Raw genomic sequence first — 20,949 nt, forward strand, 5'->3', positions numbered from 1 at the left:
GGCAATATCAGCTTTAATTCTCTTGAAAACCTTCAAGGTCATTGGAGAGAGCAGAAAAGATTTAGAGTCAAACAGAGGGCATGCCTTCGTGGTGTAGTCCCGAACCCATTTGCAGTAGTAGGAAAAGAATCTCATACATCTTTTAAGGGCTTCTGCTGAGTCTGGGGGTGGTAACTTCTTAAGGAGGGCCATTCTCTCCGGGTCAGGGCGGATTTCGCCCTTGCGGACAATGTAGCCCAGAATGGGTAACTCTGTCACATTGATCACACATTTGCCCTCATTAAATGTAAGATTGAATTTTTTAGGTGTTGCTAAAAATTTCTTTAAGTTATTGTCATGTACAACAGGCTTTAATCCACAAAGACTTCCACAGAGCCAGGCTGGCTGTAGCTGCAGTAACTCTGAGAGACTTTGGAGGACGATGCAGGCTTGTATCCCAGAGGGTGATTGACACCCGACCAGGTGGGACTTGATTCATTCAGGTTGACTGATTGACAGCCGGCCAGGTGTAGTTCTGTCCCCTTTACTCTCTTGCAGGTACAGAGGTTGCGCCCTGCAGTGGGCCGGTGGTGTATCACCACAACACTTGACAAAAAAAAAACATTTTTTTCACTACAAAAAAGGGTATAATGCTTGTAATTATGTATCTTTAAAAATTAACTTTTTAAAAGAAAAGCATCCAATGAATTTCTTTGTGACAAGATTACCTGTACGAAGTGTGGTCACTTGTTGCCACTGTGCATCTCTCTCTCAACACACACACACACACACACACACACACACACACACACACACACACACACACACACACACACACACACACACACAGATGAGCTTGTCAACTTTGCTGCTAACTTTCATCCAGACCATAAATTCACTTCATCCACCTGCAGTAATTTTCTCCCCTTTCTCGGTCTCTCTGTTCATTTCAGGAGGCAAATTATCTACAGCACCCATTCTCAATGGGGTCTATAAAGGTCCCCCAGGGGGCTACACCACATTTAAAGAGGGGGGAAAGTTGCCACAGACTGAAATCCTTAATAAGGCCCAAAGTGTTTAAGAGGCATTGAAAGTGAACAGATTAAATATTTTTTGGAAGATGGAAAGGACTTTGCTGCACTGTTGTCAAGCAACAAGATTTTTTTCAAGGTTGGAGGCATTTGGAGACAACCTAGAACAGTGGTTCTCAACCTTTTTTTTTCACTCGCATACCATGTGAAGTAATCCCTTACTAACCACAGAGCACCTACAGATTAACTGCCTTCCGCGTCGCTTTCCTCCTTTGTTTGATTGCCTTCAAATTCCAGGAAATGCGTGTTAGACCAAAAAGTTTTGCTCCATTTTTTTTGTGTCTGCAAGTTCTCTCATTCTGCTTCATGTTTTCACAACAGGTTGTGAATTTGTGTCGCCTTCTGCTAACTTTTATTGAAGAAGGTATGTATTGTTCATTTATTTCCATAAGCAGATTTTTGAGCTAACACTTGTTAGAAATGCTTTTGTTTTGTAAGAGGTCATTTTTGTTATTTTCAGTTTTAATGAGTTCCTCAGCCACAATGAAGCATCAGCAGTAGCCAATGGGATACTGGTATGGTTTCATGACGCCACTGCAACATTCTTTGTTGCCTCTGTGTTTGATTTGTTTCGATTCCTTTTCAAATGAAGGCATAAACCTAAGCAAGCTGAAACAGCATACATAAAGAGAAGAAAGATTAAACCCTCGGATTATTTCAAAACCCTGAGATAATTTCAAGAGAAGGCCAATACTCAAACAGATGATAACTGAAACATTGCAGAAATTAGAGAAGGGTCTTCTTGGATCGGACAAATTGATTGTTGAAAGGGGAAACGGTCATAACGTCGCTGAGTCGCTTATTTTGCCTTCAGAATCCATACAGAATCTGACGTCATGAACTTAAAGCTGTCCAAAGGAAATTGTTTTGTGATTATTTCTTTCTCAGAGTGAGCATGGTGAAAAACATGTTTTTATCTGGCAGATATTTTGGGCAAACTCAATTTATTGAACAAGACCTTGCAAGGTGAACACAACAAGCTAAGTGATAGTAAAGAAGCCGCAGTTTCTTTCCTTCAAAAGCTCAGAGTCTATTGGAGCAATGTCAGATGTGGGGGATTTTTACAATTCCCAAATCTGAACGCAAAAGCAGCAGCACTGAAGGATGATGATGTGTTCATGTGAAACACCTAAAGCCAATACACAGAGATCTGCAGCAAACTTCATTATCACATGTTGGATCTGAGAGATTTTGGAGGAACAACCCATTAATGTGAATGTAGAAATTCAAGAGAGGTTGATAGATCTTCAGAGTGATTTAATTGCACACTGGAAGTTCAATCAATTGAATTAAAAAAGAGTTCTGGGTTAAGAGTAGATTTCCAAAACTATGGGAAAGGCCAAAATATTGTTCATTGTTGTTTACTCAACATAGCTGATGTGGTCTCAGCAAGGAAGTTGACAAAACCCAGAAACAGACTTGATGTCATGACAAGAGGTGACCCTTGACCTCACTATCCAATTGGGAGGCAAACCTCACAAAACTTGCACAAGAACCCCAAGCTCAAGGATCTCTCTAAATGTTTTAATTGTATAAGATTTACTTTAAAGTTCTTTTTAAGTATTCACATTCTCGAGTTTATGCTTAAGATTCCCTCATAACTTACTGTGAACAAACTATTGTGCTTTAAGATTGTTATATGTTTGTAATAGGTATGTTCATGTTTTCGTCTTTCCTACATGATTAATAAGAATAATTTCCTATTTGCCTGTTTGTTCTGGAATCACAAGCCACAGCTGTTACACTCAGAGTAAAAGCTTTGTTCTCCTTCACCTCACATAATACAATTTTTTTTTTGGTTTTATGTAGTCGCTAGGAGAAAAGAACCCAACTAAACAACTGCTTCATATGGAAGGGGGCCCATAGACTTTGAGTAGAGTCCTAAGGGGGCCATGGTCAAAAAAAAGTTTTGAATAGCTGATCGTCAGACAAAAACCCACTGACTCTCACAGTTACCTTGACTACACCTCTTCCCATACTGTGTCCTGTAAGGATTCAATTCCTTTCTCACAATTCCTCTGTCTCTCTGAATTTGCTCCCAAGATGAGATGTTCCATTTCAGGACGTTGAAGATATCCTCCTCTTTCAGAAAATGTGGCCTCCCATCTATTGCCATCAGCTTAGTACTGCATCTTCTTTACTTCCCATACATCTGTCCCTCCCATGGACACAAGAACAGGGTTTCCTTTGTCTGCCCCACCAGACTCCACATCTTCTGCCATCTACAACAGAATCCCACTAGCAGATGCATCTTCCCCTCACCTCTCCATAGCCATCGCTATCTCAGCTATTCACTCATCGACTCATCTCTTCCCACCAATTGCCAACTCCCTCCTGCCCTGGCATCTGCGCTTGTGATCATAAGAAGTGCTGCACTTGCACCTCTTCCCTTACCACTATTCACCTTCCTTCCAAGTGAAGCAACACTATGAATTCACCTGAGTCATTTGCTCCACCTGGTGCTCCTGATGCAGCCTCCTCTACCTCTACTTCTGGGAGACTGGATGCAGACTGGGGAATCGTTTCATTGAGCACCTTCGCTCTGTTCACTGCAGCAGCAAGGACCTCCCAGTGTCCAACCGCTTCAATTCCACACCCTATTGTTGCACTGACGTGTTCTGTCCATGGCCTCATGCACTGTCAAGTTGAGGCCAACTGTAAATTAGAGGAGCTACACCTTGTGATCCATCTCAGCAGTCTTGAACCAGTGACCTCCAATTTCTGCTCACCCTTCCCCCAGTCTCACCCTTTCCCTATCTCTCGATCTCCCTTCCTCCAGCCCTTTCCCTTCCTTCACCTGTCAGAGTAATGTTTCTTTGCCCTGTCACCATCACGTCACCTTCTTTCCCCTCACACCTGTATTCACCTATTACCTGCCAGCCTGTACTTCTTTCCCTCCCCCCTCCCACATTTTTATTTGGCCATCTGCCTGATTTTTGGCACTCCTGAGGAAGGGCTGAGGCCACAAACCTCAACTGCCTTTTATTTTCTATGATGTTGCATAGCCTGATGAGTTTCTCCAGCATTTTTGTGGACTGCACTAAACCCAAGATCTCCAGAATGCTGGAATTGCTCAGTTAATCAATGAGCTGTGGCGAATAAAGAAGAGTTGATAACTTATTTGATGAGCCCTATGGCACCTTCCCGTGCAATCACAGGAGCTGCAACATCTGATCTTTCCCCTTCACCTACCCTGCCACCTCCAACAATCCAGGGTTTCCTTCAATGTTTACTGCGACACCTTTAGCATCAAAGGCTTAGATGGGTCACAATTTGTTAAGTGAATCCAGGAGGGTTTCCTGAGCAACTCGATGGCAGTCCAACCAGGGAAGGGAACCAAACTAGACATTGTACTGGGAAATTAGCCTGGCCAGGTGGCCAATGGGAGAACATTTTGGGAATACTAATAACACTTAATCTTAAAGTTTCAAGATAGCTGTAAAGGAGGATAATCTTGGAACGCATGGTGTGGGGTGGGGGGTGGTGCAGATTATGACATTATTAGACAGGAGTCAAAGGGAGTTATTTGGCGCATTTGTTATTGGGCAAGTTATTGGGAATTGCTTTAAGAAGCCAACTAATTAGGGTCCAGTGCAGAGAAGAACGGGATGACAAGGGAAAAGGGGGGGGGGGGGGGGGAAGGGTTGGGAATTTAGTCAAAAAGAAAAATGAATCTGATGTAAAATTTGGTAAGCTAAAATGGGATAGGATCCTGAATGAATATAAAGATTGCAGGAAAGAGTTTTTGTCGGAGATTAGGAAGCTTAAAGGGAGCCATGAAATGTCCTTGGTAAGCAGGATTGAAGAGAATACCAAGGCATTTTATACTTGCATTAAAAACAAGAAGATGACTAGAGCGAGGATAAGTCCACACAAGGACAAAGGAGAGTATTTATGCTTGGAGTCAGAGAACGTTGCATTGGTGTTCACCAAGGAGAAGGACATGAGGATAGTGGTGGGGAGCATGGTGTGGAGAATGCTGATTTGGGCATTTTGAGATCAAGAAAGATGAGGTGGTGCATATTTTTAAGATCCTTAATATAAGTGCCTGGGGCCTGCTGGAATAGAGTCCAGGTCACTGAAAGGGGCAAGTGAGGAGATTGATGATAATCTTTGTATCCTCACGAGCCAAAGGAGAGGATCTGGAGAACTGGAGCTCAGTGAATGTTGTACTTTAGTTCGAGAAGGGAAACGGGGATAATCCAGAAGATTATAGATGAGGAGCCTCACATTAGTGGTAGGGAACCAATTAGAGGAGATACTTATAGAGTATTAGCATATTTGGAAAGGCGTGGTCAGAGTAAGGACAGTCAGCGTAGCTTTGTAAAGGGCAGGTTTGAGGAGGTGACAAAGATGGTTTATGAATGTAGGTCAGTGGATTTGGTCCACAATGATTCTTGTACAGCATTTGTCAAGTCTCTCATAGTAGGTTGATTCTGAAGATACAGATGCAAGAGATCTATGGTGAATTAATAGTTTGAATATGGAATTAGCTGACCCATAGAAGACAGAGGAGAGTGGTGGAAGGATGGACAGTAATTCTGGCTGGAGACTTGTGACCAGTGAACTTGTGCGGGGATAAATGTTGGGAACCTGTTCTTTGTGATTATATATGAATGACTTGGATCAAAAAGTACAGTTAATGGCAGGACTCTTAAAAGCATTTTTTTGTGCAGAGGGAACTAGGGTTCAGGTACCATAGCTCACTGAAAGTAGCATAGGGTGGGAAAGAAGGTGCCTTCATAGGGTGGGGCATTGAATATCAAAGGAAGTTATGTTGCAACACCATCATTAGGCAAATCTCAGGCCTGTGTGCTTAATCTGCTCCTGTTCACACTGCTGACCCATGACTGCGTCACCAGATCCAGCTCCAAGAAAATCAAGTTTGCAGATGACATGACAGTAGTTGGCCTCATCAGCCACCTAGAGTTGGAAAATCTTGTGAAATGGTACACGAATAACAACCAGAATCGCAACATGGATAAGAAAAGTTGATTGTGGACTTCAGGAAGACCAGGGATGACCACCCTCCACTTTAATAGTTCAGTAGTGGGGAGGGTAGAGAGTACCAGGTTCCTCAGAGTACACCTTAAAAGTACCCGATCCTGGACACACAACATCTGCTCACTTGTAAGGAAGGTGCAAAAGCAACTGCACTTCCTTAGAAGGCTAAGGTGGACAAGGCTACTGGCCACCATTCTATCAACTTTCTATCAAGAACATCCTGGCCAGCTGCATCAAAGTGTTCTACAGTTGCTGGAGAGAATTGGATCAGAGGTTAATTCACAAGACTATAAAAGGAGCAGAGAGGACAGAGTGTCCATTCCATGCCACCCCCATCAATGTAATTTACTGGGATGCTGGGATTATTGTTTACGGAGAGCGCGCAAAATCTGTGAGGACCCCGGCCCCCCCCCCCCACCCCCCAGAGCATCTTCCAGCTTCTCCTTTGGGAAAGAGCTCTAAGCACCAGGCTGAGGAAAAGGTTCTTCCCACAGGCAGTGAGATTGCAGATGAACTGCTAAAGCAGCTCTTCAAGACGTCATTATTTATTGATAATATTTACTTTAAATAATATGCAAACACACTGTACTTGTCTGTATATGTGTTATTGTGTATGTGTGTTTGCCCTATTTTGCACTGTAGACCAAAGGAGGCTGTTTCGTCAGATTGTACTGGTACAATGGGATGAGAAATAAACTTGAATTAAAACTTTGGTTGGGCTGCATGGAGTCTTGCAAGAAAGATGTGGATGTTTGGGAAGGGCATGGAAGAAATTACCAGGATTTTGCCTGAATTAAAGGGTATGAGCTATAAGTAGAGGTTGCACAAATTTAGGTTTAAATTTTGACATACAGCACGGTAACAGGCCCTTTCAGCCCATGAACCCATGCTGCCCAATTACACCCAGTTGACCTCCAACCCAAGTACATTTTGAAGAATGGGAGGAAACCAGAGCACCCTAATGAAACTCATAAAAGGGTTGTTTTCTCTCAACCATCAGAGGCCGAGGGGAGAAGTTTATCAAATTATGAAAGGTGTAGGTGGAGTGAACATTCAGGACTTTTCTCGCAGAAGAGAATATGTGTTTAAAGTGGGTTGGGAGAAAATTTGAAGGAGATGTAGGGGGAGCAAAATGTTTTTACAGAGAATGGTGAGTTTCAGGTGCAGGCTGTCAGCAGTGGTGGTCGAAGCTGATGAGATCATTGTGTTTAAGAGGCATCCAGAGACAAATGAATATGCAGGGAACAGAGGAGTACGTTTCATTCACACACAGCAAAGGTTTAGTTCAATTTGATCATCACATTTGGCGCAGACACAGGGCTGAAGGGTCTGCTTATGTGCTATGAAGGACAATTCATTTTTATTGATTTTCATTCAATGCTTGTTGTGATGAAACCAAAGGCAGATTGGGTGATGTTTTGCACAATATAGACACTCAGTAAAGTGTGAGTACATACCTTGAGTATACAGATGCTTGTCACTTAATTTCTCCCTCAATTTTATTCTGTTTTTTGACCGCCTAAACCATTCCAACAAAATCCTGTGGCTGTCTCATCTGCATTTTATAAAAAGTGAGGAAATCAAGCGTTTGTGTGGCATTGTCTCAAATGACTCATGAAACCTCAACTTCTCTTCCAGGCTCATTCTGACACATTTCCTGATCTTCTGTCAAACTGGTTATTTTGAAAGTAAATGGCGCATGAAGCTTTGTTGTAGCTTTCTGTGGACTTCAAGTGCCTTCAACCAGAACAACTTATTTTTAATAACCTATTAGAAACCTTATCAGCTGATAGCATCGCAAACCAAAGACTGGATTGCATGAGCTGCTATTGCTCTTTTGCGATTGCCAAGAGGATTTTTTTTCATCATCTTCACAACGCCGTAAGTTTTTCTTTATTCGTAATTGTGCTCTTCAATGTTTGAATTCAATTTGAACATTTTGTAAGAAACTCCAGGTGTAATACAATTTAAGCTTTCAAATACGATATAGATTGATTCTTTAGGCAAACCACTTAACATCATAGCTGAAAACAAATAAATTAAACTTCAACTGCTTTGTGTCAAATAGCCTAAAATTCAGTGTTCTGAAAGACCTTGCACATTGGAAGCTCTCAAAATGGATGCAAGATTTTTACTTTTTTATTTTACTTGGTGTTTTACTGCTTCTCCTTCTTTCTAACCTCAGGCGTGGTACAGGTCGATTAACTCTGTGTTAGCTGGAGCTAAAGATCTAACAGATGGTTGGACGTAATTGTCCTGCAATCAGCCAGTACAAAGTTTTGTTGAAATGTTTCATCCAAATTGAGTGAAATCCCAGTATCACATCCTACATTCTAGTGCAGAAAATTTTACGCGCTGTAGCTTCCCACATGCATAAAACATGGTATCGACAATTTGATTTATGTAGCACAAGAGGGGAAAAAAGGAATATTATAAAAGGAAGATAAATAAATAAACACTAAAAATCCATAATTTTCTGGTACAATAGTGCAAAAAAGTGCTTTGTCAGTCGTGTAGACAGATCTTTGATGGGGAGGATAATCTATTTGGTGGGGGTATCCTGTCGGAGCTGAGGGAAATTGAAAAATGGAATCTACTCAACAAGAAGTGGGTGGGGGGTGGGGGGTGGTCTCTGATCTTGCTCTGCCCAACAGGAGAGGGAGTGAGAGAAGAGGTGTGTGGGAAATAGATGAGATGTGATCATGCTGAAAGGATGGGAATAAGATGTTTCGCTTGGTGGGTGAATCCAGAACAAGAGGGCACAGTCTTATAGCGGAGATGAGGGGAAATTTCTTTAGCCTGAGGGTCGTGGGTTTGTGGAATGCTGCTGTGGAGGCCCGATCATTGGGGGAGTTTAAGGAAGAGATTGATAGGTATCTATTTAGGGTATCAAGGGATATGGGGAAAAGGCCGGAAATTGGAACAAGATGTGAGAACTGTTTAGCTCAGGGTGGATTTGCAAAGCAGACTTGATGGGCCACATGGCCTACTTCTGTTCCTTTATCTTGTGATCTTGGGGCTCTGCCCACTGTGGCAGAGTACAATCGGGGTTAAGGAAAAAGTTAAGCACTTCAGAGGAGTCTGTGTGGAAACTTTAATCAGTGTAACAGACATGGAGGTATAAGGAGAATGGAATGGAGTCCTTAAAGAAGGCATGAAGAAGTGGGGTCACAACTGCAGTAATCTGTAGGATTGATACTGGATATTTGCAGATAGGTGGAAATGGCAATGCAGAGATCAAGAAAAGGAAGGAGAGCATCAGAGAAGGATGTGGGAAGACAAAGATGGGGTGGAGATGGGGTCAATTTTTTGAGCTCCATATGTATGCTTATCAGGGAGAAATGTTCAATGAAGAAGCCATGGGCTCCCAAACCTCGATATGGAATGGAGGTTCTGAGAGAATGTGTGCCCACCATGCAGAGGTACTGGTTGCAACCAAGAAATTGAGGAAGTCCATCAGAAATATTACTGATGTAAATGGGAAGGGAGTGGACCAGGTGAGAAGAAACAAGTTTGGTGGAGCAGGCCAAATCAATGAGCCTTGACAGACATCTCTACTGGTAGATTATAGACACAAAATAAAAGCAAACTGTGAGGCAGGGGCAGCGTGAGGCTTGAAACTGTGAAGGGAAGATCTTCCAAGAAAATGTGACGTGGGAGTGTATTGGAGACTGAGCTATGATTCGATGGTAAGGTCATGGTTTAGAGGGAGCTATGAGAATGTGGCTGAGAGCCGACGCTCGGCATCTGTGACACAGAGACCAGTTCACCAGAAGACAATGGCATTGCCCTTGTCAGCAGCAGGAATATCAGAATTGGCCCTGACTGAATGGAGTGCAGCTGAGTCCATGAGGGAGTAGAATAGAGCGGGTGAACCTTCAGGGAGGACAAAATCCTGTTGAACAGATCTAGTGTGGGAAGGATTTCTGGTGATTTGGAAACTTAGCAGATGGAGAAAAGGGGTGAGTATTCCTTGACAAAGATGTATGCAGATGGCAGGTGATTGGCTCATCATCATGTCAGACTTGGAATTCGTTAAAGTTTTTACTCATTGTGGAAAAGTTAGAGCGATAAGGATCATACAGCATGGAACAGACCTTTTGGCCCTACTCTTCCATGCTGTCCAAGTTGACATTCTGGGCTGGTCTCTGTGGTAAACCACTGTATGTATATCTGGGCACACCCATTGGCTGACTGTACCCGTGGTTCCTCCCAAAGGGTCCAGAATAAAGCCCCTCCCCAGTGCAGAACAGTCAGGCAGCATGGATGTGCCTTTGTTTTAAAGCTAATCAGTTTTCAAACTTATCAGTTTGTTCAACTTCAGCCTTTTGGAGTCATTGATGGTGCATCAGTCCCATTTGCCTGCATTTGGTCCATAGCCTTCGAAAGCTTCCTATCCAAACATGTGATTTGAACCAACTACTTGTTGCTTCTTCTGGCAGCTTGTTCCAAATAAGGGCGACTGTCTCTGTGGGGAAGAAAGTTGCCCCTTGGGTTCTTATTAAATCGCTCTTCTCTCAAGCCTGTGACATTTTGTTCTAGAATTATCTACCCTGGAGAAAGGACAGTGAGCATTCACTCTATCTATGCCCTCCTTGATTTTATGGATCAGGAAGTCACCCCTTAGCTTGCCTCATTCTGGGCCTACATTTTGTTTCCCAGTCATTCAAATATGTAAACGTTTCTCCTTGATGCAGTGGGAACCTTGTGGTAGATGATCACAGTCAGCTGATCTGACAGCACTTCATTGTCAAATGTATTTCTGCACAGTCCCATTTCCTGTCCAGTTAGCCAATCAGTGCTAAAGAAAATTAACCTCTTGTCTCTGATTAGGGAAAACTACATGATAAATGTTCATTGTGATCTCGCTGCTATATTTATGAGACCCAATACTTTAATAAATAACTTCTCAGACTGTGATTAGTGGTGGTGCCTCAGGGATCAGTGTTGGGACCATTGTTTGTCCATATCAATGATCTGGATGATAATGTAGTAATTTGAACCAGCTGATGACACTAAGATTAGAGGTGTTGTGGACAGCAAGGAAGGCTTTCAAAGCTTGCAGAGGGATCTGGACCAATTGGAAATCTGGGTCAGAAAGTGGCAGTTGGAATTTAATGCATCAAGTGTGAGATGCTGCATTTTGGAAAGACAAACTAAGATAGGACATATACATTAAATGGTAGATCATTGAGGAGTGAGGAGGAACAAAGTGATCTGGGAATTCAGATACTTATTTCTGTGAAAGTGGCGTCATAGGTCAACAGTGGTGAAGAAAATTTTTGGCTTCTTGGCCTTCATAAATCGAAGTATTAAGTGCATAAGTTGGCATGCTATGGTGAGGTTGAATAAGACTTTGGTGAGGTCACATTTGGAGAATTGTGTGCAGTTTTGGCCACCAAATTACAGAAAGGATATCCGTAAGATTGAAAGAGTGCAGAGAAGGTTTACTAGGATGTTCCCAGAATTTGAGTTATTGGGAAAAATTAAACAGGTTAGGACTTTATTCCTTGGAGTGTAGAAGAATGAGGGGAGATTTGCTAGACATTTACAAAATTATAAGGGGTATGGACAGATAAAATGTGAGTAAGCTCTTTTTACAGGTTAGGAGAGATAAAGAAGACATGGCTTTAAGGTGAAAGGAAAAGGGTTTAGGGGAACATTTTCACTCAGTGTGGAGGGAGTGTGGAATGAGCTGCCATCTGATGTGGTAAACGCGGGCTCACTCTTAAGTTTTAAAAATAAATTGGATAGATACATGGATGGGAGAGGTTCTGGAGAGTTATGGAATGGGTGCAGGTCAGTGGGACAAGAAGGGCCTTTTTTCTGGACTGTTGTGTTGTATGGTTCTAACTGGAGTCTCAAAAATACATCCAGGTTACCACTAATGCCACATCTCTTTTTGATCTTATTATGTCAGGTGAATTCTGACAAAACAGGTGCATGAGCATTAAGTTTTTTTTAAAAAAAGACAATGTTACCAAGATCACCCATATGAAACAATCAAGATTCCATTGGGATCTGAAGGGGAAGTGTAGGCCATCTGTGAAATTAATATTGCAAGATGCTTGATATGAAAAGACGTGCACTGGGCTTGTAACTGAATCATTTCTGTGAGATATTTGGCATGTAAGTCAAGCTATTGATGTCATCATTATATACCTACAGTACAAGAGGAGGCCATTCCATGTCTGTCAGATCTTTAACAGAATTCCCCAACAAAAGAACTTCATCACGTTTATGAGCATCAAAAAATACGGAAGTAAAAGCAGAAAATGCAGATCTGAGGGGAGAAAACTTGAAAACTTAGCTGACCTGCTAAATAGTTCCAGCATTTCCTGCTCACCACATGTTTACGTTAGCTGTGAGCCTCTGGAGCAACCTCCCCAGTACCCTCTCTGTGCAGCAGAGATGATATCTGACCAACAGTTTCCTCAGCCTGTGGAACTTCCCTTCCAGGCAGTGCCACTGACTACAGCATTATCCACTGATCCATCAAAGTCTGGTTGTTGAGGCTTGCTTTAAGGTTACACTCAGATACCCCAGTGCCAGCATCAGCTCAAAACTCATCGTGATTATCTCAGATATCCTGTTGCACAAATTCTTGCATCATTTGAAATTCATTTCAACATTCTAAAACGATTGCAGGCATGCCAGTGCTGAGAGAAAAAAAAACTTCATTTAGTCAATTAGTTCTGAACAACATCCACCGAGCTGAATACAATGTACAGGAATTAATGAATTAACAAGCAAACTACTGCTCAGTCAACTAGTCCAGAGAACTGGAGGCAATTAAGTCACTGGACAGGTGATTTTGAGGCTGGGACTAGTGTCAAAGAAATGGAATCCTAGCATAATATTAGGAAGGTTTAAAATTCATTTAAATAATCTGGAGTAAAATGCAAGTGAAGCAGAAGAACGAGTGTAGCGGCGAACACAACGCTATTACAGCGCCAATGGTCTGGATTCGGATCTACTGCTGCCTGTAAGGATTTTGTGTGTTCTCCCTGTGACTATGTGGGTTTACTCAGAGTGCTCCAGTTTCCTCCAACATCGCAAAGATGTATGGGGTTGTGTGGTCACATGGGGTTGTGTGGATTGGGCTCCTTCCTGGTCCAGAAGGGCATGTCACCATGCTGAAGTGAAACAGGAATGTATGGAGAAACTGTGATGGTAGACAGAAATTCTGGGTTTTCTTAGCGTGTCTCGCAATGTCAGTAGGAGGTCAAAATATGTATAATTGATGTTTCAGGCCTGAGCCTGAAACATACTTTGTTTACTCAAAGAATGAGTAAACAGCAGGCAGGCGCCTGAATTAAAAGGCTGGGAAGATGGAAAGAAAGAGCTGGGGGGGTGGAGCAACAGACCAAGGGTGATAATTGAACCTAGGTAGCAGGACAGGGGAGGAAAGATGAGAATGGATCAAGGCAGGGGGAAGCTTTGTGAATGCAAAGCTAGGGGATAGGGAAAGAGGGGAGGAGAGAAATAGAGATAGAAGTAGTAGAGGGGCAGAACGGAAACCAGAGAAGTCAATGTTAATGCCATACGTTTGGAAGGTGCCCAGAGGCAAAAAGAGGAGAAGCCATGCTGTATCTCTAAATTAAATGAAATATGTGACTTTGAAATTTACCAGACACTGTAATATTTCATCGGGAACCAAAGGCAGGCCAATTACTGCGGCCATGGAAGTCAGGTTTAATAGGGCTGGCATTAACACCAGAGAGCAACTGTCTGTATCAGATTCCCATCCATCCACTGATGGTAAGGCAGCTTCTGGAACAGCAGGAAGCCGCTGTGAATTAACCTGGTTTGCTTGTTACATCAAGCAACCCTGTGTCACTGGTCACTTTTTTTTTTACCATGTGGCCTTTTGTGAACTTTTAAATCCAAAATTGCAAAGATGTATGGCTTGGTAGGTTTAATTGGCCAGTGTAACTCAGCCCTCGTGGATGGTAGAATCTGGGCGGATTTAGTGTCACTAATTGTTGCCGCTCTGCTTTGGAACTCTAAGCTTTAATTAAGATGAGATAATTGAAGATGGACTTGCTGAATTGAGTGATTTCTAAATGTTTGTGGTTTATTTTAGGAAAGCTCCTTGCAGTCATGAAGACATTGTGGTCCATTCTTCCTCTGCTTCTTACAGTTGTGTCCAGTATGGTTGTAGTGGGACAAACTACAAGGAAATTACTGGAGAAATCTGATACAACTGAACCATCTTCTGCTGTAACAAGTATAAAGGCACTGGAACAGACCACAAGGAAATCACTGGAGAGATCTGATACAACTGAACCATCTTCTGCTGTAACAAGTATAAAGGCACTGGAACAAACCACAAGGAAATCACTGGAGAAATCTGATACAACTGAACCATCTTCTGCTGTAACAAGTATAAAGGCACTGGAACAAACCACAAGGAAATCACTGGAGAGATCTGATTCAACTGAGCCAGTTTCCACTGGAGTGACCCAAAGCCCCAGCAGTTACTCTGAAAGCAGGATAGTGAGTTTAGCAAGCCTTTCACCTCTGTCTCCAACCAGAGCACCCACTGGTGATACGACTAGAAGTCCTGACCAACTCACTTCCACAAAAGGCATTCCAACAACAGGAACCTTATTCTACTCCACAACAGGACATCTGTCTCAAGCAAGTCAAAATGTCAATTCCTCCATTCCTGGACATGAGGCAGAGACCAATTCCAGTCAGGAGACTTCCTTCTCTCCGAGGACTGAACACTGGACAACAGATGACCTTGTGAATGACACGGGGATACCTGAGATCATATCATTCTCTACTCCAGTCACCAACGCTTCAGGGATTGATGGGTTTATTGTCCCAGGTGTGCAGGAGAAAACACAATCTCCTCCAACCAGCGTGATGACTTCTTCAAAGAGGCAACCTCCCGATTTCCATTCAACTGCTGCCACTACCAGCACAACATCAAACAGAGGCAATGTAACGTCAATCATTCCACTTGTCAATGAGGTCACCAAAGTCACCACCAGAAATTACAAAAGACTTACAACTGCTGAAGCAGCAACAAAAAAAATTGGTCTTGTGACTCAGTGCCTCATAGTCATTGCTATTCTGGCAGGGATCTGTACCATCTTTGTCATCTGTACCATAGTCCTGTGCACCAAGCTCTCCTCCCAAAGACACAATTATAGAGTCAACCAGATGAATGGGACTGAACTAATATGCATTTCTGCTCTGCTGCCTGAAGAAGAAAGAAAGATGAGGAAAAAGTTGAGGCCAAAACGGTTAAAAGATTTTAAGGAAAGCATGGCAAGGCAAACCAGTGACACTGACGATGATGACCTTACCCTGCAGAGCTTTGTAACTGAACACTAGAGTTTTCTATCACCTGTATGGGCTGTGCCAACCTCCTAGACCCAGATAATTATACAGTAACTGGATGAACCAAGTGTCAAGCTTTGATTAATAACATGAAATTATCTCTGCAGATTTTCTGTAGCTGATCTCTACAAACTGTTGAGTCACAGTTTTCTCTCCATTGTGTTAGGACTTCTCGGTCTAAACTGTTCTTGCAAACCATTGGTTAGGAGCAGACCTGATACAGTTACCAACAGACTGCGGAGATCAGATTGCTATGCAAATTTTATAGGCTCTAAATACATTTTAAGATACCATGGGAATAAATATTTTTTCTTGAGATGTATTGATGTGGGCTTCATGTACAGTACATTGAGGAATATGATCAATGGAGACAAAATTTTAAATTTAGACAGACAGCACAATAGCGGGCTACCTTGGTCCACGAATCTTTGCTGTCCAACTCACACCCCATTAACCTACACCCTTGGTACATTTTGAATGGTGGGAGGAAACCAGAGCCTCAGAGAAAACCTACACAGACATGAGGAGAACGTACAAACTCCTTACAGTCAGCGCAGGATTCGAACCCCAGTCCAGACCCGATTGCTGGTGCTATAACTGCTACAGCAACTGTGCTGCCCCAATAAAATACTGATTAAGTAACAAAATGTTCCTGCGGTCTATCCAAAGGAACAGTGCAGATTGGAGGGTTGACCCCTGACATTTGTTTCTTCTGTGGTTTGGCCAAATCTTCAGTCCAACTCTCGCACGACATCTCTGTCCAACATTGTGGCAATGTGGGATGAACTTCATGAAAGCTTTTAAAACTAAAAAGGCTCTTGGTCAGATGAAATATCAAAATCTGTTTACATCTGTTATTGAGTCAGTGCAGGCAAAGAATTGCTGGAGAATCTCAGCAGGTCAGATGGCATCTATGGATAGAAATTGTGTGTTTCTCTAAGGCGTCAATGCTGGTGAATATTGACAATAATTTATTGGTGAGGTAAATATATTAAAATGTGTGGGGACCTAGCACAGAGAAAGGGGTTAAGGTAGGGGCAGATCAGCTGTGATCATATTGAATGGTGGGAAAGACTTGAGGACTCCAGCTACTATTTTCTTGTGTTCGTGAGGAATTTACAGGTAGGGTGAACTGTTGAAGGAAGTAATTAAACCAGAGGCTATTATTTCCTCGGAGTGAATAATAGAGGATGATTTGGAGCTATAAAGCAATAGGATTAGTTTTGGATTACTGTATGAAGGAATGGGCTCCCTTTTTGGGATTCAGTTGGGGGGGGGGGATTTCTGAGGACTGACAGGAAGGAAGGGCTGCAGTAATAAGCACTTACTCTGCAGTAAACTGATCAACCTAAAAAAAAACCAAATAGCCTAAATTTGCATTCCATATTCCCAATTGATTTTGCCCTGCAATGACCACCTCCAGCTCAGCAGGAAGGCATTGTGTTTCATTGATTAAGCAGTGTCAGGCATCACTGAGTTGGACAAAGAGCTGACGGACACCAAAAGCTGAACTGCCCTATTTTGTGCCAAAAGTTACTGTGCTTGGGGAAATAAAATAAATGTGGCAGAAGCGGGTACAATTTTAGATTTTGAAAGGCATTTCAAAAGCTGCAGATAAGAAAGGTTTAGAGGGGCATAAGTCAAACAAGTTGGGCTGAAGGGCCTGGTTCAGTGCTGCAGCCCTCTAAGACTGATTCTGAACTGCAGAAACATTCATGTTATCTTATGTTTATCTTGAGAAATCATTGTGAAGTTGTTTAGCACTTTAATAGGGGCTGTCTTATAATTAACAGGATGAGAGGTGTGTTGAAGATTTCCCCATTCTGGCATGTGTGAGGCATCTGCAGTCTCGCCTGTGACTGTTTCTGCAGAGCACGCACCATTTCAGCCACATCACAAATCCAGACTGAACGGAAAAGGAGAAATTTTAAACAGGAGAAGTCTGCAGTCACTGTGGTCACAGAAAAGTGCTGGAGAAGCTCAGCAGGTCACACTGCCTCTATAGGAAGGAAAACCAATGTTTTGGTCCTGAGCCCTTCGTCAAGGTATTATATTGCAGTGGTGAAATATGCTTGCTGCACACTACCAGTAAATTTGCCTCATTCATTTTTGCGTGAGTCAAAATGCCCAAGTAATCTGATTTCTCATTTCAGATTAGCCTGTGGCCTGTTTTGAGTTTCACACAACCCTTTTTTGTAAATTCTATAATAAATGGGCCAGCACTTAGTGCACCAACACACCCTTTCTGATTCACTGCAGTCCTCCCAGTGAAGGTGGCTGCTGTGAGGGAGGGAGCCCCTGGATTTCGACCCCGTGACGAAGGTTGCTGGGAGGAAACGTACAAGTGTCAGCTTTCCCTAGTCCTCCTGCTCTTGTCCTCTCAAGTGATACATACTCGTGGTTCAGAGGGGTTAGTGAGTAGTCTTCCTGCAGTTCATTTTGTTGCTGGCCTGTACACTAACCTTGGTTCATTTAGATAGAGAGTGCAGTGTCAGTCCCATCGGGTGGTGTTTTGGATGTATTTTTGATCATGAACCTTTTGGGTATTTACCTGTCTGAAAGGAGCCAGGGGTGTCATTTCTCATCTGATGAATGTCTTCCCGCTGGGTATTTATGCATCTGGTCAACAGTGAGCCCCTCAGTGGCTCACTGAATGTCAACAGGATAGCTTCCATGTTGTGTGGAATCTGGAGGGTGTGCAGTTTGCTAGCATCTTTATCATGGGCCTTCTGAGCCTCTTGTGGCTGCGTGACTGTGCAAGGAGAAAGGTTCTCACTCCTTGGGTGCCCATGGAGCGTCATCCGTGATTTGGAGAGTGAGAGCAGTTACCATGTGGTTACTGTGGTACCAGTTCATTTCCTGAGTCAACTGTTAGCAGACTTCACTTGAAAGATTCAAGGGGGAAAAACTCCCTAAGTGAGAGAGAAAAACAAATGTAAACCGTCATTTGCCAGCCCCAGTCTCACAGCAGCAAATGGTATTGACTTTTGAAAGCAGCAGCAACACATAATGTTGCTCGAATGTTGGAGGAGATTGTCGTTACTTGCAGTAGTGATGTAGGCCATAATGACTGTGCAAGAGCTACTCTGACACTCTTGCTGTAGCCCTCTGTTTTTTTTGACAATAGAGGATGATTTGGAGCTATGAAGCAATATTTAATGGAAGTGAGTAATATCCCAGAAATGTCTGAAAATTGGAAATTAGAAGATAGGAGGAACTCTGAAAAGTTATAATCATCTAAGATGATGATGTTATGGCCATCTCAGAGTTGTGGCTAAAGGATGGATGTTATTAGGAGCTGAATGACCAAAGATCTACAGTGTAGGTAAGCAGAGGGGTGGTGTGGCTCTCTTGATAAGGAACAACAGTAAATAAATAGAAAGACATGACATAGGATCTGAAGATATGCAATCGTTGTGGGTTGAGATGAGAAATGACGAGGGCTACTGGCCATTGAGCTGCTGGTGGAGGTCATGCGGCAGGATCCAGACATAAAGGGGTTCAAGGTGGGCCAGGTGGAATACAAAATCGACCTATTTGCTAAAGATGGACCTAGGGTGGGGGTGGGGTCATTGGCCAGGCTGAGGACCACACTGGAGGATGATGGGAAGTTCTTGGGGCATAAAGAGTGAGATCTTTCCTTTGATGAAGGGGGATTATAGACAATAACGTACAGGCTATGTCAAGAGGTTCCTGTGGAACAATAAAGTGACTAAAATCTCCATGGAAAATTTGACTTGAGATTACAAACTGAGGGGTTTAAAATTGTCAGATTTCAAAAACTATGACTGGGCGGCCCAGGTGAGGTTTATTGCCTCACTCTTTGAGAGAGTGGGACCCCCGTCCTGGACTCAAATTGGATTACATGCCATAGGTGAAAAGATAGCAGGAGAGTTTATATACAAATGGGACCACTAATTTCAAAGAAAGCATGATAACCCTCCAACTAAAGCATGTCCTTCAGACGCGGCAAAGAATAAATCAATGTATTTGATTGAAGGTGGGGATACCTCCCAAAACGCCCTTGACCTAGAACAACCTAATACCCATGACTCTGGTCAATAAGATCCTGGACATCTGGTGCCAGAGAGGGATCAGATGTGTCGAAGATTGTTACAAGGGAGGGCAGCTCATGTCATTCGAGCAGTTGAGGAATAAATATGGTTTATCTAATAGAACATTCTTTTGATATCTGCATCTAAGATCTTTTTTAAGGGACAAATTGGGACCATCTATGACCCTGCCCACGAGTAGTGACTTCAAAGGGGAAATGTGGGTAAGTTCATCTCTATAATGTATTCCATATTCCAAAGTGAGGGCCCAAAGCCAGGCTTACACAGGTCAAAGGGAAGGTTGGAGTCGGACTTGGGCACAACAATCCATGAGGGGTGGTGGTCAGACCTGTGTCTCGACAGCGTGACAGCTGTTATTAATGCCAGGTACAGGTTTGTGTAATACAACTTCCTGCATCAACTGTACCTGACATCTCATAAACTCTATCGATCTAAATCAGAAATTTCAGAAATGTGCTTGAGATGTGCTGTGACGATTTGAACCTTTATCCACTCAACCTGGCTGTGTACAAAGGTGAGATCCTTCTGGGAAGGCTTGGGGGACATTCTGAAAAAAATACAAAGGTGGATTTTCCACAGGATCCAGAATTGTACCTTCTCGGGAACATTATAGACGTGTGTTTTAAACTGTCCAAGTACCAAATTCAGTTTGTGAAGGTCGCCTTGTCAGTAGCCAGGAAGTATATAGCAGTCACATGTAAATCTTACTCCCAACTAAATATTTCACAATGGAATACAGAAATGAAGTGTTGAATTCCCCTGGAGAAAACCACGTACAATTTAAGGAGGAAACATGATACATTTGTTGGGGTGCAGCAATCTTATTTGAAACTCATAGGTACACAGACATAATTTTCACCCCTTTGGAATGAAGGAAATCAAGTAACCCATCCCAGTAGGGAAAAGATTGGGATCAAAGAAGTGGGACATGGCACAGACAATGTGATCTTGTTTTTTGTTCCTTGCACTCTCTTTATTTATGTGCCTGGGATTTTGTTTCAGTTTTTTCCTTTAGTTTTTCACAAGGGTCCAATGACCTCACTGGGATTTATGTTTTTGTATTTGCATGATTTACATAATTTTATTCTTGGCTACATTGGGGGATGGCGGGGAAAATGGACTCTGTATGTAATACATAACTGTTGAAAGAAAGTGTATTGTCTGAATTCATGAGTCAAAAATAAAATATTCAAAAACAAATAGCAATGGTAAAAAATCACTGTTGGCAGTTATATACAGACCTACAAACAGAAGCCGGGATGTGGATTGCAAATAGAAAAGACATGTCAGAAAGGCAATCTTATGGTATTTTAACATGCAAGCAAATCGGATAAACCAGATTGGGGCTGGTTTACAAGGGAAAGAATATGTAGAAAGCCTATGAGATGGTTTTTAGAGCAGCTTGTTGATGAGCCACTAGGGGATTGGCTGTACTGGATTGGGTGTTG

At 42.6% G+C, this 20,949-nt stretch overlaps 1 protein-coding gene across 2 annotated transcripts; it reads left to right on the top strand.

Moving 5' to 3' along the window:
• The first annotated feature begins 1,358 nt into the window (after positions 1-1,358).
• Positions 1,359-20,701, top strand: selplg (selectin P ligand). Of its 2 annotated transcripts, XM_069932764.1 has the most exons (4): positions 1,359-1,434; positions 7,713-7,955; positions 12,243-13,059; positions 14,161-20,701. In XM_069932764.1, the coding sequence occupies exon 4, from the start codon at positions 14,178-14,180 to the stop codon at positions 15,420-15,422; it is 1,245 nt and encodes a 414-aa protein (XP_069788865.1). In that variant the 5' UTR covers positions 1,359-1,434; positions 7,713-7,955; positions 12,243-13,059; positions 14,161-14,177; the 3' UTR covers positions 15,423-20,701. The 2 variants fall into 2 exon arrangements, with proteins under 2 accessions (XP_069788865.1, XP_069788864.1); XM_069932763.1 differs by lacking the exon at positions 12,243-13,059.
• Positions 20,702-20,949: the final 248 nt, after the last annotated feature.

Source organism: Narcine bancroftii, chromosome 4 (genome assembly GCF_036971445.1).
Source record: "Narcine bancroftii isolate sNarBan1 chromosome 4, sNarBan1.hap1, whole genome shotgun sequence".
NCBI lineage: Eukaryota > Metazoa > Chordata > Chondrichthyes > Torpediniformes > Narcinidae > Narcine > Narcine bancroftii.

Bases quoted from the DNA above. Each gene is read 5' to 3' on its own strand.
- selplg (XM_069932764.1), top strand. From the start codon at position 14,178: ATGAAGACATTGTGGTCCATTCTTCCTCTGCTTCTTACAGTTGTGTCC.